This window comes from Sinocyclocheilus grahami, unplaced genomic scaffold (genome assembly GCF_001515645.1).
Source record: "Sinocyclocheilus grahami isolate Dianchi unplaced genomic scaffold, SAMN03320097.WGS_v1.1 scaffold429.1, whole genome shotgun sequence".
NCBI classification, from domain to species: Eukaryota; Metazoa; Chordata; class Actinopteri; order Cypriniformes; family Cyprinidae; genus Sinocyclocheilus; species Sinocyclocheilus grahami.
The window spans coordinates 87,782-114,077 of record NW_015505608.1 but is presented as its reverse complement, the minus strand read 5'-3'; the positions used below and the strand labels follow the sequence as shown (position 1 = coordinate 114,077).

At 38.0% G+C, this 26,296-nt stretch overlaps 1 protein-coding gene across 4 annotated transcripts in view; it reads right to left on the bottom strand.

Annotated features, from left to right (window-relative positions):
• The window catches only part of LOC107551675 (epithelial discoidin domain-containing receptor 1-like), a 45,216-nt gene extending 18,920 nt beyond the window's left edge, over positions 1 to 26,296 (bottom strand). For 3 of the 4 annotated variants that reach the window (XM_016233370.1, XM_016233372.1, XM_016233371.1), the window contains exons 1-3: positions 25,941 to 26,296; positions 6,743 to 6,895; positions 2,306 to 2,408 (exon numbers count right to left, since the gene is read on the bottom strand). In XM_016233370.1, the coding sequence (XP_016088856.1) occupies positions 2,306 to 2,408; positions 6,743 to 6,839 (200 nt within the window). In that variant the 5' untranslated portion in view covers positions 6,840 to 6,895; positions 25,941 to 26,296. Of the gene's footprint in view, positions 1 to 1,324; positions 1,384 to 2,112; positions 2,284 to 2,305; positions 2,409 to 6,742; positions 6,896 to 25,940 lie in introns of those variants that run through there. The other variant, XM_016233373.1, reaches the window with a different exon arrangement.

Genomic DNA, 26,296 nt, shown 5'->3' with positions numbered 1-26,296 from the left:
AAAAAATAAAATAAAATCAATTTGGAATTTCCTTGTACAAAAAAACAACCTACAGGCTAATGAGGTGATGTGTGAGAGGTGAGGTCTGTGTATAAACAACATTACCTGGTTACGCTTTCTCGCATGCCTCTAACACAAACACACAACCATCTGTATGACATTTAGGCCATTTCCTCTTTTAAACTTCCTAACACACTTCACTCACTAACACAAGTAACAGCCTGAGCTGTCGGCTGGCTCAGCATCAGTACTAAACGTTCCACACTCATAGAAGAAGAACAACACTGAATGTCTCTGCATTCAGCTACTGATATCACATAGGTGACGAGACACTGATGACAGACAGTGGAGACCACAAACACTCAAACGAAAAGAGAAATGCGCCTGAAATAAGATATTCCAGTGAGGTGAAGGTACTGTCACCTCACTGAGACCTCATTGTGACACAGCTGAGATCAGGAAACTGAGACCAGTCTGAGACATTTCAGATTCACCCTTGAATCTTCACCATGACCTCAGAGTCAAAGAGACACACGGGTCAGTCTCACAGACCCTTTCAAAATCAAAATGAGATTTAGTCCACTTTGACATGTTCTTCCTTGAATATACCATCACAGTTCAGTCAAGTAAAAAGATCAGTGATGGTCCAAATCCAATTTAAAAATTGCAAGTGCAACAAAACTACAAGCAAGGTTTGTTCCTGCAGAACATTCCACCTCTAACCAGTTAACAACGTTTGTTTCTCTGTAATATTGTTTATTCTTTGGTAATTTAATCGGTGTTGCTGCTTTTCCTTTGTGAAGAGTGTTGGCTTGTTTTTATACACCGAGTTCAGCAATTGTGTTCTTGAAGTAAAACTCCTATTCATTTTCTCTACAGGGGAACTGATGTTTAACATTAACTTATAAACCGTTAAAGACAGACCTACTGTAAAGTACATTGTTTGTTAATCGATGGGATTTGCTTTTATATATAGTAAAGGATAGTATGGATAGTAAAGCCTGAAATTCTTGACATTGTGGGGACCAGCCTGTGGTTTAGGGTTAGGGGATAGAAAATATTGTTTGGTCAGTATAAAAGTAATAGAAATCTATGGAAAGTCCCCACAATTCAGAGAAACCTAACGTGTGTGTGTGTGTGCATGTGTGTGTATAAACAATGTAAACTAAATATGCAAAATCAAAATTTTTACATCAATGTCTTTTGTGATGCCTCAATAAGACTGCCCCCCCCCTTAATAAAACAAATAAACACACATTCTTTTTACATTTGATATTTTCATACTTTTTTGCTTCAAGTCAAATTTGGAAATGTTGTGATTCACCTCATAGCAGGTTGGTTTTGTTCATAGCTTATAACTTTTTAAAGACTTTTTCGAAATCTCTGTAGGGAAAAATGAATGGTGAATTGTTACCATATACTTTTTATACCATTTTTGCACACAATGAATATTATACATTCATTATACAAAAGTCTTTGCACATTGTTTGAAGGACACCAATGTTCCAGATGTGGAATACATGTTCAACGGATTATCAAAATAGTCGTTAGTTGCAGCTCCTCTTCATTTGGTCTTTCTCTCACTGCATCTGTTGGTCTTCAGCATATTGTCACACAGCTGTTCTTCTGAGAGATCATGTGTGAGAACCCACCCTAACACACAAACATCACACACACCCCTAAAGCACTGTATCCCCACCATAAATCCCATCTTCAGCACCTCTCAGCACCCCATCATTCCTCTTAATCTCCGCCCTCTTTCTTCTTTATTTCCCTTCTCCGTTTAAGGCTATTTGCCCCTCTTCCTTGCTCCATTTTTCCTGTAATCTCCTCTCCTCTCCGTTCAAAATCCCCCTGCTGTCTTAAACAGAATGTGGACTAAATAACAACCACATGATCTGTGTGCTGCCAAAAAACAGAAAAGCCCCTCGCGCACACACATGCATCTATCTGTTTCAGGGAAGGTTAGTGATGCTAACCTCAAAGCTTATTAGTCAGTGTGGTTTTGTGTTTGTTGTGTGTGTGTTACGTCTGCTACCGTGTGTGTGGTATTGGCCTGTATTCAGCAGTATGTGAGTCTAGTCCAGACAGACAGTGCTGTAATGTCATTACCTAATGCTCTATATCAGGATACGCTCCATTACTGACATCTCATGTAACCTAATCACGTCCCCTCATGAGCCTCACAGAGCCCACGAATAAACAACCAACCACAAATCACAAACACAAAATCAGAGTGAGAATACTGTATTATGCACGCAACTAGAAAGCAATGTGTGAACTGAAAGCATGTGTCCATACTTACCTGCCGTGTTTGGCCTCGGTCGAGTCGGACCAGGCGCTGGATGCGGTGATATCAGAGTCGGGTATGGTGCCATCCTCCATTCCCAGAGCATAGCGACACTTAGCTGAGTGTTACAAAAGAAAACACTTTAGACAGGCTCTGACAACACACTCCAAGACTAACTTATGAAACACACACATAATTAAGAATCAGGATTGTGACAGAACTATAACTAAAACACTGTATTGTAAAGTCCAATTCTCGCTATTAACAAACCATTAACTATGACTTTTGCCTTAATAAACTCCTAATTTGCTGCTTATTAATAGTTAGTAAGGTAGCTGTTAGGTACAGGTAATATACAGCGAATTTGTTAATAATAGTCATGCTAGTAAACAACTAGTTAATAATGAGAATTGGTCCATATAGTAAAGTGTTACCGTAATTTGTTTGTTGCACTGAAATAAAGCTGAGAAAATAATATTAGATGAAAACTTAAAGTATGTTTAAATTAAACTACTAAAAATACTAAAACCAAAACTGAAATAATTACAACCAAATTAAAACTTAAAAATTATTAAAACTAAAATGAAAACTGAAAATAAAAGCCAATTCAAAATATTGATAAATACTATATTAATATATAAATAATACTACAATAACAGTGATTTACTGTTTACTGGTTATTGATTATTTATGGAGTTATTGATTTTAAAAAACGCTAAGGGCACCACTGGGGCAATGTTTTATCAGACTTGTCTGAATTCTTGGGATATTTTTGTCCTTAAAATATAGGTAAATAAAGTCCCACACATGGCACAATGTCAAACTCTCACAAAAATACCAATGCAACGTTGCATTGTTGGAATTGCTTCAGCAATGTCTTATAGATGTAGCGCAGTGAGCATGAGCAAGAGATGAAATGAGGACAGTAGAGAAACATTCTGGCACAAACACAGCGCTGAAATCATCCGCACGGTTCATATGTCAGTCCTGCCTGTGTGTCAGTCCAGAGGGTGTGCCTGTCAGTGTGAGCAGAAGCTGGGGGTGATGGGTGAGGTTTTGGGGGGGACGTACTCAGTTGCTGTAAAGTTAGTCATGCGATAAGAATGGGAAGGCTGGAAAACAAACCCTGCTGCCAGCGAGACCCACACACACACACACACACACACACACACACACACACACACACACACACACACACACACACACACACACACACACACACAGAGAGTCACACTGTGGACAGGTGCCCGTTTCATTACATCATCACTCTGCTGCCAATAAAATGCTTTCTCTCTTCCATACTCTCTCTTTCTCTCTCCATGACTCTTAATCTGTCTATCTCACACATCTCCAGCTAATACAGAGCAGATGAGAGCTGCGCTTTACAGTCATTCTGGATTATAAGCAGATGTCTTCTAGTTTCAACAATGAATGGTCTTGGTGATACGAATGCAGTCATTTTCTGCTCCTGATCTATTTGCACCTCCACGCTCATCTCTCTCTCCTTAGGAAACACATCTTCCTCACTAAATCAACTGTCGCACTTTCTAAATCTGGGGTTTCAAACCTCGGGGTGTGAAAGAGGGTGCGTTTGTGGAAAATGTTAGGAAGAAAAACTGAATTCAAGTTGGGGTCATTAAATTTAAACCAAAAGTAACAGTAAAGACATTTATTAATGTTATTAACAAATGCTGTTCTTTTGAAATTCTAAAAATTGAAATTCTTTCTATTCATCAAATAATCCTGAAAACAAAACATAGCATGGTTTCCAGAAAACTATTAAGCAGCAAAACTATTTCAAACATTGATAACAATAAGAAATGTAAAAAATAGGGCTGTCAGTCGATTAAAATGTTTAATCTAATTAATTACATGATGTTTCGATTAATTAATCTAATTAATCGCAAAATAAATGTGACTGTGAAAATACCCACAAAAGATTATTTAAAGCTATTTTTGTGTTAAATGAGAAAGTATATCAAGTAGACATTACAAATTGTAACTTTAGAAATAAATATTTTAATTGATTCAACATAAAATATATTACACAAACATTTAGGCTGCAACGGCCTAACATAAACTATGGAACATAAAAGAAGATAATTTGAGAAACATATCAGTAACCTCTATTTTTTGTTCATACAGTAAAAGTCATAAGTAACCAAAACAGCTTTGTACCAACAGTCTTCAAAATACCTTATTTCTTGTTCCACAAAAGAAAGGTTTAAAACGACATTAGGGTGAGTAAATGATGAGAGAATAAAATTTTTTGGGGGTGAACTATCCCTTTAAATGTTTTTATTTTTATTATTATTTATTTTTTTTTTTTAATGAAATGATACTCTAAATCTGCCAGCAGGTGGCGGTAAATGTCTTTGAGTCATTCATTCATTCATTCAACGGCTAATTCACTCAGGAATGAAGTAAATGGCTCTCTAATACTAGACAGCAATGCCCTACACCCTTAAAAGAACACACTTCAAAGGGCTCTGCCCTTCGAAGAGAGTAGGGCATAGGGATGCTCACTTCCGTTTGGAATTCGCCCTATGAATGGGCATTTGAATCATTGATTCACACGATTCGTTCAAAACGTGGATTCATTCAGAAACTAAACACCGCTGTGTCGCTCAGAGACGCACAACAATTCTGCTATGACTTTAAAGATAATATGTTCTATGCTAAATTGAGCAAAAACACATAATATTGTGTTTAAAATATAAAACAACATTAACTTCTTATTTACTGAACTGTTAAAATCACATTTAAGGGCGTGATAGATCGGAACAAAATCAGCACTCCTGTGATATTGCTCTTGATGCTAGTGTGATATCATGTGATATGTGATATACACAAATATGAGACAAAACTCATACAGGGGCATTTTTTGCACCAATAGCTTGAATTTTATGGCATAACTGCATTTATGAAGTTGTTGCCCTGCATCATATTTGTAAGATCTGTGGGCGGGGCCAGTGCGTTAACTGCGTTAAAATATTTTTTTATTGCGTTATTTTGTCATAACTAAGTTAACACTGACAGCCCTAGTAAAAAAGCAAATCAGCCAATTACCATGATTCTCTAAAGATCTTGTGACACTGAAGACTGGAGTAATGATGCTGAAAATTCAGTTTTGCATCTCAGAAATAAATTACATTTTAAAACATTAAACCAGAAAAGAGTTCATTTAGTTCATTTAATATTTCACAATATCACTGGTTTCACTGTATTTTCTGATAATAAAAAAGCCCTTGGTGTGCGTAAAAGACTTCTTTTGAAAATCTTACTAACCCCAATCTTTTGAATAGGAATGTATAAAATTTGAATTTTACATCTTTTCGGATTTATATAATTTGCTTTGGCTTCAATGCAAAGTCTTTATTTAATATGAAGCTTAAAATGTTTTACAAACAATATAAATGGCCATTTTACATGAAATTATACTGCTGCATTTATATTTTAGTATGGAGATCATCATTTCTGAGGGTCCTTAGTATTATAAAGTTTGAAAACCCCTGCACTAAGCAAATAAGTTACTTTTTGCACTTATTTTATTATTTTTTTGCTGAAATACTGTCTTATTCATTAGCCACCTGCAATCCAGCTTAACCAGGTGCTAAATGAGCAGAAATAGTGCTGCAATTATTTACATTTGGCACTAGCCTCTTCATGTGGCATGTTATGTGAGCATTGTGCCACGTATTCTCAGACAAAAATCTGCTTTACCTCAGTTATAACGGCACATAAATGCACTTAGTGAATAATAGCATTTCAATTATTTTTTTTTGGTGAATTCCCCCCACTATCTCTCCTTTCTCTCTTGTCCTTTTCAGTCTCTGGCAAGCTATACATGCCGACATTATTTACATTTGGCACTAGCCTCTTCATGTGGCATGTTATGTGAGCATTGTGCCACGTATTCTCAGACAAAAATCTGCTTTACCTCAGTTATAACGGCACATAAATGCACTTAGTGAATAATAGCATTTCAATTATTTTTTTTTTGGTGAATTCCCCCCACTATCTCTCCTTTCTCTCTTGTCCTTTTCAGTCTCTGGCAAGCTATACATGCAGATGTTCCAGCTTATTAAATGATTAACTATCAGTAACCGGTCATGGAGAAAAACACTGCAGCTCATACGCATGGATCATAAGCCTTCATTCAGCGACTGAATATAATAACTTCTAATGACCACAGAAACATTTCACAGGCATTAAAAACACATTAGAAACCCCAACAAACACAAAAGAGGAAGAAAAAGTGGACTGGAAGAGTTTAAAGACAGGAGAGAAGACTGATTAAAGGAAATCTGACTTTAGGACTTTGGGAGGACCCACACATCCTCAAGGTCGGACCACAAAACCACAGTTAAATAAACTGAGAAAGGGTGTTTCTCACACTAGCTTTCATGTATGACAGGAGCAGAACACCATCAGAACACCTGACATTCTTACCAGTGTCAAAATGCCAATCCACGTCCTGGGCCGCCGTCCAGGAAACGAGGAGGACAGTGAGGAGGGCAGGCAACAACGGCAGCATCTGTGTTGCCATAGCAACAGTGACACCTGGTTACCTGTCCAGAGTTGAACTATCTTCTACAGACATACCTGAGGAAGAGATGGAGAGAGAGAATGAGTCGATTACATTTACTTAAGTGTATTATAACAATAAATTTAATCTATACGTTCCAATACCCTTTTCTTTTTTTTGAGCCTATTTATTTATTAGTAGGTATACCTGGCTGTAAAGTCTGTGTAATTCTGAGCTGTTGTTTTTCTTAGTTCTCTTATGTTTTACTGTTAAAGTTCACTACATATAGTTATTAAAAGATGATATAAAATTATAATTATAAAAAAAGGGATAACACTTTAGTATAAGGACCAATTCTCACTATTAACTAGTTAACTAGTTGCTTATTATTAGCATGCCTATTATTAACCTATTGACTTCTGATTAGTATTTATAAAGCACATATGCTGCATGACCATATTCTACATCCTTAATCCTACCTAATACCTATACCACCTCTAAAAAACAACTACCTTTCTAACTATTAATAAGCAGCAAATTAGGAGTTTTGAGGCAAAAGTCATAGATAATGGTTTGTTAATAGCGAGATTTGAACCTTAATATAAAGCGTGACCAATAAAAGACTAAGTTTCCACATACTGTATTAAGGATGCACAAAACATTGGTACTGTATCGGTTAGTGCGGTGTTCAATATATCGACACGACGATGTATCGTCACAGAGATCTGACGATACGAGTATCGATACAGCTGGCCCTGTATCGATATTGTGGCACGTGTGCAGCAGTGGACCGCGCTTAATTTGAATACAAGAACAACGTTTAAAATAGAGTAGAAAAGTGCGAGGTTTCTAAAAAATAATGAATAGCGCATAATATATATAGGCTACAACAAGGTTTAATCTGGCCGCAGAGGAACACAACTGGGTTGCCTGATATAAAGAGATGTAGTCCCCGAAACAGAGCTTCACACTTGCGCAATACGGAAATATCTGCTAAGTGTGCTACTTATCTTTGCCAACCTGGCAACCATGTGCACGCACTCTCTCTCCTCTGTGGATAAACGTGCTTGCTTTCTAAAAACACTGGTAAGCTTGTAGTTCAGCTATCTCCACTTCAAGTCTATTCTCAGAAAAGTGTAATTCATCAAGTGTTCATTTATGAGAGAGCGAGAGAGAGAGAGAGAGAGAGAGAGAGAGAGAGAGAGAGAGAGAGAGAGAGAGAGAGAGAGAGAGAGAGAGACTGTGTATGTATGAAGTTCCACCGTTTTGCCGCGTTTCTCTATTAACAGTAAAGTGGCTTGATGTTGCCAGCTCCTTGTTGAGAAAGATAATGTAGCTCGAGAGCGATTAAGCTATTTAGTTGATAAAACTGCGGGACAGCGCTAAAAAGTTTGTTCCTGAATGTCTGAGTGCGGCCGCAACGTGATCTGTGTGTGTGACTGAGCGTGTGTGTATGCGTTAGATACAGCGAAGACAGCGATGAGGGGGATCTCCACCTTTCTACAACTGATGAAGTCAGTTGGACTGAACAGATATAAACACTTGAGATCACTTCATTTACACTGGTGGTCCATCAAGCTTAGAAATTCTCCCAAACTCAACATACTGCATGCCAACAGCCACATATATCAAAACACATTAGAAAAAGAAATGACACAGCATGCCTTGTTTTCCATTAACACCAACCCTTTCTCTGTGAACATGGGATTTGTGTTTGTACATTAGGTTTCTTTAAAAAAAATTTTTTTTAAATAAAACAGAAAATATGTATTTTAAATTGCAATAATATTTCACAATATTACTGTTTTTCAGGCATTACTGATCAAATAAATGCAGCTCTGGTTAGCATAAAAGACTACTTTCAAAAAAATCTGTCTCAAACGTTTGAATGGTAGTGTTATATGCACTTATAGGTTACAGTTTTTTTTTAATCACACATGCTGTTATTCCAGCATTGCCTGGCATCGCTGTTATTCCATCCCCATTAAAACAAGGTCTCTGTGAATATGTGATTTGTGATTGTATATGTGTATATGGAATGGGGGTGCGTTAGATACAGTGAAGACAGCGCATTAGTTTAGAATTCTTCTCATTTTTATTTTTTAAACGTAGAGAGTGTGTTTATTTGTGCAATGATAACCTACCAGCAATGTAAATATGATTTTTTAATATTAGAATAAGTACATTACAATATAAATTTATAAGAACGAGTACATTATTATTTATGGGCTTAAAAACAAGATGCAAACTATAACAGCACAACCCAAAATACACCAGAATATTGTACCTGGTGGGGAGTGGCCAATGTAAACATGAAACATATGCCATTACCTATATTGTACTGTGGTACAGTTATGGAGGCCCTTAATAATGCAGAGGTCAACTGCCTGCTCTGCCAATAGTTAGAAATGGCACTATAGTATGCAGTGTTTAATAAACAGCTGTTTTTCTCAATTCTGCTGAGGTGAAATTCAGTGCAATCCTGTATCGTGATATGTATCGTATCGTGGCCTATGTATCGTGATACGTATCGTATCGTGATTTTGCTGGTGATACACAGCCCTTGTATCGGTTGTAGCAATGTAAACATGAAACATATGCCATTACCTATATTGTACTGTGGTACAGTTATGGAGGCCCTTAATAATGCAGAGGTCAACTGCCTGCTCTGCCAATAGTTAGAAATGGCACTATAGTATGCAGTGTTTAATAAACAGCTGTTTTTCTCAATTCTGCTGAGGTGAAATTCAGTGCAATCCTGTATCGTGATATGTATCGTATCGTGGTCTATGTATCGTGATACGTATCGTATCGTGATTTTGCTGGTGATATTACAGTTCTAAAATATATCAGCAGTCAATATTAGTTTTTCTTTCGGTAGTTGGTTTTAGTTTTCATTTCCCCTATTTTTACAATTAGATTACCTTTGCCATTATCAAACGTTCACGCAACACTAAAACATTTATATCACTGTTAAATGTAATCTTTTAATAACACCGTTAAACACTGTTTTTATATTGCACACTATAATTTTGTGATGCCTAAATCATTTTACATGCCTAGCATTTAAAATCCCATTTCATAGTGGAACTGTGCTGCTATGACTATTACATTTGTATGCATTCAGTTTTAGGGTGAAATATGATCTCAGTTTATGATGTCAACAAATGAGGGGGATCTCCACCTTTCTACAACTGATGAAGTCAGTTGGACTGAACAGATATAAACACTTGAGATCACTTCATTTACACTGGTGGTCCATCAAGCTTAGAAATTCTCCCAAACTCAACATACTGCATGCCAACAGCCACATATATCAAAACACATTAGAAAAAGAAATGACACAGCATGCCTTGTTTTCCATTAACACCAACCCTTTCTCTGTGAACATGGGATTTGTGTTTGTACATTAGGTTTCTTTAAAAAAAATTTTTTTTAAATAAAACAGAAAATATGTATTTTAAATTGCAATAATATTTCACAATATTACTGTTTTTCAGGCATTACTGATCAAATAAATGCAGCTCTGGTTAGCATAAAAGACTACTTTCAAAAAAATCTGTCTCAAACGTTTGAATGGTAGTGTTATATGCACTTATAGGTTACAGTTTTTTTTTAATCACACATGCTGTTATTCCAGCATTGCCTGGCATCGCTGTTATTCCATCCCCATTAAAACAAGGTCTCTGTGAATATGTGATTTGTGATTGTATATGTGTATATGGAATGGGGGTCTGTGAGTGTGTGTGTGTGAGGTGGCAGCTGTCCCATGTGTAGTGACAGTGCTGGTTCTGGGCTCTGTGAGAGAGACAGACAGCTGATGCACAGCTGTGCAGACACAAGGACAAAGAGAGTAGAAGAGAGTAAAATCTGAAAGGAGGTGTGGAAGAGGTGTAGACGAGGCATGCATGTAATAGACCCAGCTTAATGGACTGTGTGTTAGTGTGTGCTTGTCATATTCAACATACTGTGTGTGTGTGTGTGTGTGTGTGTGTGTGCGCAGCAGCCAGTGCAGCTGTCCTGAGCTCGAGACAGGCGGGGGCCAACACACACAGGCTGCAAGTGTTTCCAAAACCCAGGAAAACAGAAAGGAAGGGAGAGAAAGAAATATCAGTCTGTATGCCAAATAATTTGCTATTGTAATGCAAGTTTGAGTTTATTACAGTTGGCATTACAAATCCTCTCACGTCTGTTGACAATAAGTGCAATCGCTGTTGCGTAACCTTAGCAACCTATCAACAATTTCAATTAAGCGAATCAAAATGATTGAGAGGGAGAACTGAGTCCATGGTCCAAAATTAATACTCGCCAAGCACCAATGCGAGTAAAAATTTACTTTGGCGAGTAAATAAAGCAGAGATAATTGCCAGTTGGCTGGTAACTTTATTATGCACTGCAACATTACCTCATCTAAGTCAAATTTGAAAAACAATAGTCTGAACTTATCAAATATTTATAATCGACTAACTCTTATGAAAAAGTACCCTTAAGCATACTTTCAAAAATAGTACTGAATGGAATACACTGGGGCATTTAATTGCATGTTTTATAGTTGGAATATATATTAAATGCAATTATCTGAACTTTAGAGTACCTTTCTGACCCAGGATGTACATCTTTGAATGTAATTTCATAAATACTTCTATTGTATTTAAAATATGGTTAAAGTGTACTGCCAAATGTACTGACAAGCATTTATGGTCAAATAAAACATATTTAATGTAATTTCTATTGAACCACGTATTCATGTATTTAGAAAATATATGTAATGACATACTTGTAATGAAGTTGCAATTTAGTACATTTAAAATACATTTACTTTAAAGTTATTGTTTACTGAAAAAATGAGAATTCTGTCATTAATTACTAACTCTGATGTTGTTCTCTCTCTTTAATGGGCTTTTCACACTTGAAATTGTTAAACCTGGGTCATCCTAAACCCCGGATGAACAGAATCCTGGGTTATCTGTAATCACGTTTCACACTGCTCATACTAACCTTCTTATTTGTATATTTGCGGTGTCATTGTCACTAATTGGATAAACAGCAGGCAACCTGTTTACACGGCTTTTCCTGTATCTTGCCAATTATTAAAAAAAATGTCGCCACGTAGGTCTTTAGCTGTTTTAAGCCTCACGAGACGCACAAAGGCTAGAAAACAAAAACAAAAGTACAAAAGAAAGAAAATAATGAGCAAAGTATGTGAATATTTCTTTGAATTTCTTTTAAGTGTGGAGAGACTAGAATTAACTGTAAGAATAATACCATCTCCTCATCACTCCAGTTCACACGCTTTCCATCTTTTGACATTTCTTACTTTTCTCTCACCGGCTGCCGTTTACACGATGCGTGTTTCCTGTTACTGATGTGACATAAGCTTCGCTGCTCAATTTCTGATTGGCTGTCTGTTTCCAAGGGTCCAGCAGCAACAAACAAACACCGCTCCGTTTCACACTGAACAAACTTAGCACCGCAATGCGGGGTTAACACCTGCTCCGGAGCAGGGTTTCATATCCCTGGGTAAAAAGCGGTGCCAACACCGTTTTCAAATTACAGGTGTGAAACGTTTCTTTACCTGGGGTTAAAAGTGGTGTTTAGAACGACGATAACCAGGGGATTAGCGCAGTGTGAAAAGTCTAAAAGTCTACTCTAGTGACAGGGGCTTAGGTTTAGGCTTGCTTCAGAGAGGCTGGGGTCTGATTTATGACATCCTGTTGTCTTGGGCCTCTGTGGAATTTTTGTGACTCCTCGTGCCTCAACTCGGTTTTGACCAAATCTTAGATTGTCTGATTCGGTCTGATATCCTACAGCATGAACATTTGGGCGGCATTATGCAAATATTTCCACATCGTGATGTAGACATGTGGGGGCGTGTTTGAACGAGGCGTTTTAGCCCAGTTTGGATCAGATAAATGGCTGCCCACTGCTCCGGGTGTGTGTTCATGGTATGTGTGTTCACTGCTGTGTGTGTGCGCACTAAGGATGGGTTAAATGCAGAGCACTAATTTCTAGTATGGGAAACCATACTTGGCCACATGTCACTTTTCGATAGAATAAATCCTTTTGTGGGAGAGCTTTGTAACTCTGCAGATCATATACATGCACAAACAGCTACATAACACATTAAAGAAAAGGAAAAATAGAAATCGCATCATATGACCCCTTTAAGAAACACTCATAGAAGTGTGCATTTTAATAACACAAATAATAAGTGGCCTTTTATTTCATTAATATTACAGTACACTACAAGTGCACATTCAATACAATTAAGTGCACTTCTTTTATACAAGCAACTGCAACATTCAATATGGCAGCTATAAGACTGGAAGCCGTTTTATTGTAAAGATCCAACCATGTGTTTGTTTACTCTCGTCTAGAATGCTCATGCACATTAGCTTGATCAACCTTTTTTTGCATGATTTGACCTTAAAAAGCACAATTTAAATTGTTGTCAGATTTTATTTCTGATTTGAAATTCAAGTAATTTTGACAGTCATGTAGATTTATTTCCCTATTGAGACAGATAGAAGCTGTATTTACATGGCTGGAAATATTCACTCCAGGGCCGTTATGAATTTGACCGCTGAATGAACTGACTTGCAGTTCATAAAATGCAGAGACTGACATAATGACTTGCACTGTTTTTCACTAATATGAAAGCAAACAAAATGGTTAAATCATCCCATTTTCATTAGTACACAAATGTGTATGTGTGCATAGTTTCACTGCCTGTAAGAATATTCTGGTTTGCAGTTATATAACCTTGGACCCTGAGCACAATGGAGAAGGGAAAAAAACATCAGAAAATATAAAACTCAGGAAACGAGTTCTGCTGTAAATTCAAAAGGTAACGCAAGTTTATATCTTAAGTTTGATCTGGTCTTTCATTTCCCCTATAAATGTCCATTTCAAGTTCTGCAAAGACATTTCTATTTAGCAGCATTAGCTTCATGTCTCTTTGCTGGAGCGGGTGAATTAGCTAAACCTCCCCAGCGGTTATAAGTATGCTGATCTGGTCCTGCGGGAGCCATATAGGAACCAGGCTGGAAAGACGCCCCTACGTACTAGGTTCAAACAGATGAAGATCTTAAACACTCAAATGACTCACTGCATACATCAAAAGTGAATCAGAACCCCTATACATTATATAGTAACATGTGGTTCACCACTGAGGTCACTCTGGGTGTGATTCTGCCCTAGGGAATTTCACACAGCAAATTTGTCAGTTCAGCTCCATTTAACAAAACCCCTTTTGACAAAGTTTTAACTGACTTGCCTGAAGCAAGTTCGCACGCACACGCACACACACACACACACACACACACATACACATAAGCACATCAAGAACTGTCAGTAACAGACCTGCTGATAAAGCAAATCTCACAAATGCTTACAGTAGGGGTGTTTTTGAGTCTATAACCCTAAAGACACAACGGCTGGGCAAACAACATATCACATTATCAATACACGCGACACATCATCACTTCTGACTTTCACCTTCATGACCCCATCTGCACTGAGTTTAACTTCCATGAGCTGGGACAGAGACAAACTTGGGGTGGGTAAAAATACATAATTAAAATTCCCAAAAAATGACTAAATCACATAAAGAAATGTTTGGTTCATACTTCAGCCAATAAATAGTAAAGAATAAACACTTTAAATTGTAAAAATTAGTAATTAAACAACTAAGGGCCATATTTACTAAACAGGGCAAATTAGCATTAGAGCGCAATCCCATAAAAGCACCGATGTGAGTGGAAGTTCTGTGGCTGATCTACAGACAGTGTGCACATCAAAGAACACAGACACATCTGGATAATTTCCATAATAACCAACACAATCTACCAAGTGCAGCGCAAATCAGCATCTGGTTTAAAACATCCTTTTTTTGGGTAGTAAATAATGGCACAAATACCAGTAAATTGACAACTGCAGTGCAAACCTTAGTAAATCACCTTGTGTGATTCATTTAAACACTCTCGTCCCATAAATTTTGTGCCTGAAAGGGAAACTCCTATAAATGCATGTGCAATAAGGTCAGCCGAAAAAATTACTGTGCCCGCGCCTTTTTTAGCACACATTTTTTTAATGCGTTTCTTTAGTAAATCTTGACAGTAGTTTTTCTTTACGCCAAAATATTGTTTGCACTGACAATATAGTAAATATAGCCCTATACAGTTGAGGTCAAAAGTTTAGGCTACATCCCCCTTTCAGAATCTGCAAAATGTTAATTATTTTACACAAATAAGAGGGATCAAACAAAATGCATGTTATTGTTTATTTAGTAATGACCTGAATAAGATATTTCACAAAAGATGTTTACATATAGTCCACAAGAGAAAAATAATAGCTGAATTTATAAAAATGACCCCGTTCAAAAGTTTACAATTCGATTCTTAATACTGTGTGTTTACTTGAATTGTCCAAAGCTGTGGTTCTTTGTTTTGTTTTGTTTGTTTAGTGATAGTTGTTCATGAGTCCCATGTTTGTCCTGAACAGTTCAACTGCCTGCTGTTCTTCAGAAAAATCCTTCAGGACCCACAAATTCTTTGATTTTCCAGCATTTTTGTGTATTTGAACCCTTTCCAACAATGACTTGACTTTGAGATCCATCTTTTCACACTGAGGATAACTGAGAGACTCATATGCAACTATTACAGAGGTTCAAACGCTTACTGATGCTCCAGAAGGAAACACAATGCATTTAGAGATTTTGAACAGAATGAAGATGTGTACATTTTTCTTATTTTGCCTAAATATCTTTTTTTTTTCATTTAGTACTGCCCTTCAGAGGCTTCAGAAGATAGTTACATGTTTCCCAGAGGACAAAATACGTTAAATTTACCCTGATCTTCAAATTCAAAAAGTTTTGGATCTTAATGCTTAATGTGTTGTGCTAATTTCATTGTGTTATGGCTTGTTTCTGTTGTGCTAATTTTGTTGTGTTGCGCCTTGTTTCCATTGTGTTGTGCTAATTTTGTGTTGTGGCTTGTTTTTGTTTTGTTGTGCACTACTAGGCCATTGTACAAATCTCATTAAAAAAAAATACAAAAAATTCTGCCTGTCAAATGTCAACTATTTTATACAAATTATACAAAAATAATTTTTGCCATTTTCTTTTTTTTTTTTTTTTTTTTTTTGCACTACTAGGCCCTTGTACAAATCTCATTAAAAAAAAATAAAAAAAATTCTGCCTGTCAAATGTCAACTATTTTATACAAATTATACAAAAATAATTTTTGCCATTTTCTTTTTTTTTTTTTTTTGTTATTTGCCACTTTTAACAGACAAAGTTAATAGAGAAAAGAAAGGAAATTTTCAGGGAGAAAGAAGGAAAGGAATTTGGATTCAAACCTGGATCTCCTGTACGTGGACCACAGTTCAACATGCCCTGAGTGCTAACTGCTAGGCCATGTCTCTGACAAATCCTCCTTTTAATTTTCGATAAATCATACAGAGTATACCATTGCTTTCATTTCTTCACCATAACAACATCGTAGTGTTGTTATACAACACTGATTGAGTAAAACAGTGTCCAAACCGTTTAAATGACAGTGTTGATTGTGAATATGCGAGTCTGCTGACTCCGCCAGGCAGATGAAAACTTTCCAACCACTCCATCCAAATCTGTGGAGAATGACTGAATCAATGTGTGCTCACACTGGCATGAGAAAGAATCAGTGAGTAATGCTCATACTGAGGAGACTCAGCATCCTCAGCTCTATTGTTTTGATGTTTCCCTTTAAACATCAGATAAAATGGAATTTCCTCAGTGCCCAAGTGACTTATGATTCTTTAACTCAAAGAGGCCGACCACACAATCTCTGAAACACAGCACCTCTGAAGTTGGCTCTCCGACAGCAGCAGTGTTTTGAAGAATGAAGGGTCGTGTTTACACTTGGACACACCATTTTCTTGCTAAATCATGACTCAAGTGTGCGTCAGTCCCTGCACTGACTCAGTCGCACGGATGAGCTGTTCCTTCGGCAGTCCTGCCAAGATGACCGTTAACTTATGAATTTGTGGCTGACAGGAAGAGGAAATCAGAATTACTAACTCAATGAACAGGAAGAGTCAGAGAGAGGACAAATGAAAGCGCAAGCAAGAGAGAAATGAGCATGAGAGAGAACAAAAATGACAGAAAGGTTTAGTCACTTTACGAGAGGAGAATGTTTTCCTGGAATTATCCGGGATGGGCCAAATTATTAAAGCTGCTGTTATTTAAAGCCTCATCTACATGAAGACCTCACCCAGCAGACATTATATGGCCTTGACCCGCCAGGTACATTTCTGCACTTGCCAGATTCACCTTGTCACCCCATCAAACACTCACAGCTGACAGTTCCCACAATACACCCAGGCCATTTGAACAGGATGCCAAATCCACTTTCCCATGCACTGATATGCAGAGAACTTCACCCTATTCAGTTTCTTTGAGCTAATAAAACAAGAAATGTGTTTTCTTGTAAGTAACCATCTGTGTTGACCTACCAATTATCAAGAAAAGTCAACTGTGAGGTCAGATATTCCATGAAATGGTAGAACATGCTCCATTAACATTTTATGAAGTCTGAAATGTTCTATGAACTGAGTCTGACCTCTTTTACATGAAAGTTTGGGAGAAACATGTTCATCTACTCATACTAGTAGCTTTAGCTCATTCCTGGGACAAGTTTTCCAGCAGCATCTCTCCACCACTGCAACTCTGCCTTTATTATTTCATTGCACAATCAGCTTGTAACACTCCAAAGAGAAAGGAAAACTTGAAATCGCATCATATGACCCCTTTAATTAATTTCCAAGTATCGTTCCCAAAGATGATTTGAAATACGCAAATATAATTTACATAGAAAGGTGAGATAAATGGCAGTAACTATACAGTACATGCACCCAAACAATCCATTAGTAATCGCATTGATGGCCTTCATGTAATCACCTCAATCGATCCGAATGGATTTTCGATTTAAATAAAAGGGGTGGTGCAGACCTGGAATAATCCAATCAACAGGAAAAAACTATGACTATCTTCTCTTAGCTTTCTTTGAGGTATGTCATCAAGGCAAAAATGACAGTAACCGTTGGTAACTGGCAAACCATTGGTGAGATGTGCATCCACACTACTGATATGTTTACCTGCAGAAAACGGACAAAATCAAAACTCATCATAGGAGAATCACTAACGGTTTCGGTCAACCCTCCAAAACCATTTTGGCTGAAACCAGAGTTCCTTTTATTGGTGCTTGGACCAAATATTTTCAGTGGGCTGAAACTACTTCCAGCATATTTCTTATCAACAAAGAGACTGGTTAAACTGTATTGTTGGTGGTTAGTAAATATGATGCAGGTTAGTGTTGTGAAATACCAGCCCTAAATATTTTCCTCAGGTTTGCATCACTTTATGATAGTAAATGTAGCTCTGTCACAGTAAAAAGAACTTGGAAATGAACAAAACAGTCTATTGGTATACAGTAAACGCAGTTTCTACAATGAGTAAAAGCAAAGAGAGAAGTGTGATACTGCTCTTTTGTGCAACTGAGTTAGAGCACTTTGACTTTGGACTTTAAAGTACAATGAAAAAGAGAATAAAAGATAAGTACAGTATTTAGATTGAGGTTATTAGTCATTCAAAATGGGTGAAAAGACAAGAAAGGATGGCATTTTCAAAAAGTAGACAAGCCAAAAGTAATAAACAGACCAATTCTAGGAGGGTCCTCGCACCATTGGTGCTCAGGCCCTAGAAAAAGAAAAGAAAATGGAGAGAACAGGTCAAAGAAGTGTTTTATGCCCAACACAACACTAACCTGAGTGCAAAATCTCTTTCAGAAGCTTAGCATCAGATCGCACAAGACTGTTGACTGTTGATGATTTGATTTGACTGATTTGATGCATTCACATATCACAAAAGCAGAAAATAGGTCTCAAGTCAACGCAAACAGAAGTGTGTAGGTGCAATATCTGTCTGATTGTCTACTAGAAACTCAAGAAGACAAGTACAAAAATGCTGAAAACTGTTTTAATAAGCAGAAGTGAGAGTTGTCATGGTTTTCCTCTAGAGTGTTTGGCAGTCTGGATTCAGGCAAAAAACACTTACCGAAGCTGCAGCTTTGATGTTGAACGTTCCTGTTTTCACAAACAAGTTTCAAAAGCTAAGTTTGCTTGAAGCCATGTGTAATTACCGGAGAAATAAATTAGCCTGGCAGCAGTTGTGAAAAAAGCATGTATATATGTTTGTTAGTCATGCTCTATACAAATCAAAACTGTCCTACCTGTTCAAACACATTTTCGTATTATATTTAGGTTTATACACCTGCGAATATACCTAGAGGACATGCTAATGAGTTGTTTCCTCACCGTTCAAACTACATAATATAACCAGCTTGCCCACTTTGTGTTGGATGATGTAGCACTTCTTCTGGTAAGAAACAATCTGAATAACACTGTCGTTTGTTGCTCTCCCTGCAGTTCCATGCACAGATCTGGCTGTAATGTTTCACGTTGTGGTTACCCCCTCAAGTCAGTCTTTCATTAACGAAAGCAGAACCATTATGTAAGAGTGATTCATGAAGTCTTTAAGAACATAACATACAAATAGGCCAAGGATCTATGAACATTGATTTCTTCAATGATCCAGGCTTTAACAGACAGGTTATGCGTGAATCATAAAATACATGAACAGCACAAAATGAAGAGCATGATAAATCAATACAGCACTATCAACCTTGAAAATGTACCTTTAAATCTTTAGGTTGAAATAATGGAGATGAACAATGTGTGTTTGTAAGCGGGAGCAAATCTGGAAAACATACACAGTAAGGTTGTCCAATTGTCTGTGGCCAATGCCCAGCAGAGTTTAGCTCCACCCACGTCTAACACACTTGCCTGGAAGTTCTTAGTGAGTCTGAAGACCTTGCTTAAAGGTGGGGTAAGCGATTTTTCAAAAACGCTTTAGAAAACTGATTTGGGCTGAGAAGCAAAACAAACTTGTAGCCAATCAGCAGTAAGGGGCGGGTCTACTCATGATGTGGAGGACAGAGCATTCAGTGCACAGGACGGACATTAGCCGAGCGGAGCGACAGAAAGATAGAGATGGCGGATAAAAAAAAAACAAAAGAGGAAAACGTCTGCAGAACAAAAGAAGTCTTAAAGGGTCAGTTCACCCAAAAATGAAAATTAGCTTGTGTTTTACTTACACTCGAAGCATCCTAGGTGTATGACTTTCTTTTTTCAGATGAATTCAGTCTGTTTAATGGCACTCAGCGGGTGTTGCAGTTGAACAGTCCACAAGTAGTCAAATAAAGCTCGCGCATTCATAACAAAACGTGCCGCAGACAGCTCCGGGGGATGAATAAAGGCCCATTGTAGCGAATTCATGAGTTTTCGTAAGAAAAATATCCATATTTCAACCGTAATAAACACTTTTCTCTCACTTCCGCTGACTATCACTTTATGATAGTAAATGTAGCTCTGTCACAGTAAAAAGAACTTGGAAATGAACAAAACAGTCTATTGGTATACAGTAAACGCAGTTTCTACAATGAGTAAAAGCAAAGAGAGAAGTGTGATACTGCTCTTTTGTGCAACTGAGTTAGAGCACTTTGACTTTGGACTTTAAAGTACAATGAAAAAGAGAATAAAAGATAAGTACAGTATTTAGATTGAGGTTATTAGTCATTCAAAATGGGTGAAAAGACAAGAAAGGATGGCATTTTCAAAAAGTAGACAAGCCAAAAGTAATAAACAGACCAATTCTAGGAGGGTCCTCGCACCATTGGTGCTCAGGCCCTAGAAAAAGAAAAGAAAATGGAGAGAACAGGTCAAAGAAGTGTTTTATGCCCAACACAACACTAACCTGAGTGCAAAATCTCTTTCAGAAGCTTAGCATCAGATCGCACAAGACTGTTGACTGTTGATGATTTGATTTGACTGATTTGATGCATTCACATATCACAAAAGCAGAAAATAGGTCTCAAGTCAACGCAAACAGAAGTGTGTAGGTGCAATATCTGTCTGATTGTCTACTAGAAACTCAAGAAGACAAGTACAAAAATGCTGAAAACTGTTTTAATAAGCAGAAGTGAGAGTTGTCATGGTTTTCCTCTAGAGTGTTTGGCAGTCTGGATTCAGGCAAAAAACACTTACCGAAGCTGCAGCTTTGATGTTGAACGTTCCTGTTTTCACAAACAAGTTTCAAAAGCTAAGTTTGCTTGAAGCCATGTGTAATTACCGGAGAAATAAATTAGCCTGGCAGCAGTTGTGAAAAAAGCATGTATATATGTTTGTTAGTCATGCTCTATACAAATCAAAACTGTCCTACCTGTTCAAACACATTTTCGTATTATATTTAGGTTTATACACCTGCGAATATACCTAGAGGACATGCTAATGAGTTGTTTCCTCACCGTTCAAACTACATAATATAACCAGCTTGCCCACTTTGTGTTGGATGATGTAGCACTTCTTCTGGTAAGAAACAATCTGAATAACACTGTCGTTTGTTGCTCTCCCTGCAGTTCCATGCACAGATCTGGCTGTAATGTTTCACGTTGTGGTTACCCCCTCAAGTCAGTCTTTCATTAACGAAAGCAGAACCATTATGTAAGAGTGATTCATGAAGTCTTTAAGAACATAACATACAAATAGGCCAAGGATCTATGAACATTGATTTCTTCAATGATCCAGGCTTTAACAGACAGGTTATGCGTGAATCATAAAATACATGAACAGCACAAAATGAAGAGCATGATAAATCAATACAGCACTATCAACCTTGAAAATGTACCTTTAAATCTTTAGGTTGAAATAATGGAGATGAACAATGTGTGTTTGTAAGCGGGAGCAAATCTGGAAAACATACACAGTAAGGTTGTCCAATTGTCTGTGGCCAATGCCCAGCAGAGTTTAGCTCCACCCACGTCTAACACACTTGCCTGGAAGTTCTTAGTGAGTCTGAAGACCTTGCTTAAAGGTGGGGTAAGCGATTTTTCAAAAACGCTTTAGAAAACTGATTTGGGCTGAGAAGCAAAACAAACTTGTAGCCAATCAGCAGTAAGGGGCGGGTCTACTCATGATGTGGAGGACAGAGCATTCAGTGCACAGGACGGACATTAGCCGAGCGGAGCGACAGAAAGATAGAGATGGCGGATAAAAAAAAAACAAAAGAGGAAAACGTCTGCAGAACAAAAGAAGTCTTAAAGGGTCAGTTCACCCAAAAATGAAAATTAGCTTGTGTTTTACTTACACTCGAAGCATCCTAGGTGTATGACTTTCTTTTTTCAGATGAATTCAGTCTGTTTAATGGCACTCAGCGGGTGTTGCAGTTGAACAGTCCACAAGTAGTCAAATAAAGCTTGCGCATTCATAACAAAACGTGCCGCAGACAGCTCCGGGGGATGAATAAAGGCCCATTGTAGCGAATTCATGAGTTTTCGTAAGAAAAATATCCATATTTCAACCGTAATAAACACTTTTCTCTCACTTCCGCTGACTGTCATCCACTGAAGCAGTTCCGGCAGATGACGTAAAACGCACGGCGTTGCGCGATTAGTGGCGAATGCAGAGAGAGAACAAAACAAAACATGGGTCACGAATTAGAAGTACAAACCGAAGATTTGCAAAGAAAAATGTTGGAGGATTTCAAAATAAAGACTGGTTTTCCTTTGCTAAAGTAAGGAAACTTTGCTTCCTTTGCTCCTATTAAACAAACTCGCGAGACTAGCATATCTCAGAGGTGCGCACGCTGCGCATACGTCATACGCCTTCCGCCGGAACGGATCCGCATTTGATAGATAACGGAAGTGAGAGAAAAGTGTTTATTACTTAATGGCACTCAGCGGGTGTTGCAGTTGAACAGTCCACAAGTAGTCAAATAAAGCTTGCGCATTCATAACAAAACGTGCCGCAGACAGCTCCGGGGGATGAATAAAGGCCCATTGTAGCGAATTCATGAGTTTTCGTAAGAAAAATATCCATATTTCAACCGTAATAAACACTTTTCTCTCACTTCCGCTGACTGTCATCCACTGAAGCAGTTCCGGCAGATGACGTAAAACGCACGGCGTTGCGCGATTAGTGGCGAATGCAGAGAGAGAACAAAACAAAACATGGGTCACGAATTAGAAGTACAAACCGAAGATTTGCAAAGAAAAATGTTGGAGGATTTCAAAATAAAGACTGGTTTTCCTTTGCTAAAGTAAGGAAACTTTGCTTCCTTTGCTCCTATTAAACAAACTCGCGAGACTAGCATATCTCAGAGGTGCGCACGCTGCGCATACGTCATACGCCTTCCGCCGGAACGGATCCGCATTTGATAGATAACGGAAGTGAGAGAAAAGTGTTTATTACGTTTGAAATATGGATATTTTTCTTACAAAAACTCATGGATTCACTTCAGGGGGCCTTTATTCATCCCCCGGAGTCGTCTGCGGCACGTTCAACTGCAACACCCGCTGAGTGCCATTAAACAGCTTGAAAGATCAAAGACAATTTTTAATATAACTCCGACTGGATTCGTCTGAAAGAAAAAAGTCATATACACCTAGGATGCTTCGAGGGTAAATAAAACACAAGCTAATTTTCATTTTTGGGTGAACTAACCCTTTAAGGCAATAAGGCAAGAAGTAGGACCCGTGTAAATATCGGATCAGCTTTCCAGCACTGGAGAGAACTCGAGGAGTGGAAGGACTGCGATCGCACACCGAGGTTGCTTTGTTTCTTCTCGATAGGCGAGCACCAGCTAAAGTCTGTCTAGTACATTGGACGCGACAAAGCGACCGTTAAAGTCTGTCTAGTACATTGGACGCGACAAAGCGACCGTTGAAAATCATTTGAAATGTGTGTCAATACGTCATAAATAGAGTGCAGCAGCAGTTTTCTGTCGGGGATTTACTATCATTACCCACCACACGCTAGTCAGATATAACCTGGCTGTATACACACATATGAGTGTGGAGACAAAACGGTTTAAGAGATGCAAGAAAAACAATTCATTGTGAGCTTAAACACACACACAAAGACACTCATATCAAGAATGAGGTGAAAAGCAATTTATAGTTCTTTGTATTCAAGTCAAGCCAAACCTCCCTGGGATAATGACCCAGCGGAGAGTTCTTGGGCGATTTCTCGACAAACAAACTCATAATAAAACCCTCAGTGCCCAGATCAATGCTATCGACCTCCTCAGAGATGTTTGCGGAGTGTCTGTTTGCCCACACACACACACACACACACACACACACACGCACACGCCCACACACACACACACACATGCAGACATTCCTCTGTACCCCTCTTTGCATTTGGTCCCCTCCCTTGGTGACACAGCACAATTCAGTGCACTTTTCATTGTGTCTTTATTCACAAGCCCCTGAAACCCATTTTAAACAGAGAGAGAGGAGAAAAAGAAGACAGAAAAGGGGGGAGGGTGAATTTTCAGCTTCATGGTGCATTCATTAGCATCTCTTCATTGCTTTTGCGCATACACTGCATTTTCTTTTGCCTGTTCAGAAAACACAAAACCTCTGCTGAAATACCCATAAACCCCATAAAATACTATCTTTATAATATTTTTACTAGACTGAAAATTAGATGGAAATAATCTGACATCGTCTGAATGAAATCCCATAGCTCTATTACTATGGTTATCATGGTAATGTTCCTTCTCTGCTTTTTCAGAAAATTAACTCTCCTTTTTAATGCAAAAGTTCTCTTATGTGTCCATTTTTTGTATGGTTGGTAATTTAGGTGCTTTGAAAGCAGGTTAAAGTTGCTCTCTTGACACTGATCCATCCACAGGGTCTTGCGGTGGTCTGAGGTCACCTCTGCCACAGAAGGGTCACAACAACCCAACTAGATCTCATGACAAAACTTTACTTTACAAGGTGGAATTTCATACACATTTGTATGATTTGTGATTAGTCTGGAAACATAATTTTTTTTAGAAAAAGGTAAACATGGAGGTCCACCCCTAACCTAACAGTCAGTGGGGTGTTATACATAACATATAAATGAATTGGTACAAATTCGATTTAGCCACAAATTTGCCCAAATGCAAAATACAAATCGCCATGATTTTGGACTTAAACAAAACCACTACTATTTTACCCATTTAATCCTACTAGTAACATCTGGGACCAACATGTACCTTTCACTTGGAAAGGTTTGAGTTGATGAATTCACATGGAGCTGTAAACTATATAAGTGCAAGACTTTATTAGTTTCATTTAGTGATAACGGTCACGTCACTTGAGCAGTTTTAATTCAATTAGTTCCTCTGAAAGATAATATCTGATTAAAAAAAGATACATTGTTTATTTAATCTCTCTATCCAAGAAGTAAAAACACATGTGCTCAACAATTGTGATTAAATCGGTTAATGTGGTAAACCATCATTTACAAGCTGTAAATAAGTTCAAACACCAAGAGCAATCGTAAATTAGTGCATATAAGGTCTGATAAGCAGTTTGCATAAATCTTACTGGTTTAACACCATGACTCGTCAGTCTAGCGTGTTTTTGAGACTGCTCTGCAATCACAGTTTAAAGCAAGATTGCTGTAGCCCATAAATACTGCCGCGTAATGCCGGGGCCACAGGTGGGTAAATATACCACCAGAATGACCCACAGCAGTTTTCAAGCCATTTCACAGAATTTGTTCTAATAAATGTTCCCATTAAACCCTGGTTCCAGGTATCATAACCATAACTAGGAACCATTTAAATTCGCCGAGCGGGTGTGAATAACAACTTCACAAACAAACAGCAGGACTCCGCACCAGACCGAGCTCATTCCCGGTAACGTTACCGTGGCAGACGTCCAAACTCCTCACATACACACACTCCGAGACTCTTGGTCGCCATGCACGAGACAGAGACGGTTAAGGTTACTCGCGCGACGACTTAACACATTTGAGCACAGTCTAAGACAGCTAACGTTAGAGTTTAATGGAAAGCCAAACGTGTTTCTACGCGGCGCTCGAAACAACACAATCCGAATATCTATTATCTACAGTGCATTTACTAAAAACGACATAGTAAAAAGTAACGTCTGACAGTTTGCTGGCCATAAACAAACTAAGTTACACTTAACGGTATATGTCTTTTTCATTTATTTTCTTATGACTTACCTAGAAGTCTGTCAGAACGCGAAAACGTCTCCAAATGTGTCGCCTGATCTTCTTTTTAATCCGAGTTGTTCACTTTGGCAGGTTGTTTATATACTAGATAAATATAGTCTGGCACAGTCTTATGACTTTGTGCTTAAAGCCACAAAAGCACCAATAAATAAACCGAGTCAAGAAAGCAAAAGCAGAAAGTTTCTGAAAGGAGGCAAGCTGTACGTCTCACGCTCGAAAAGATTTGTAAAAAGGAATATTCTGTAAGAGCCGACGCCTCTATGAGCGCAAATGATACTAGCGTCCTTATTTATTTCTCAATCAGCGCTTCTCTCTCCGCGCGCTCATAAGCGCTTAGCTTTTAGACC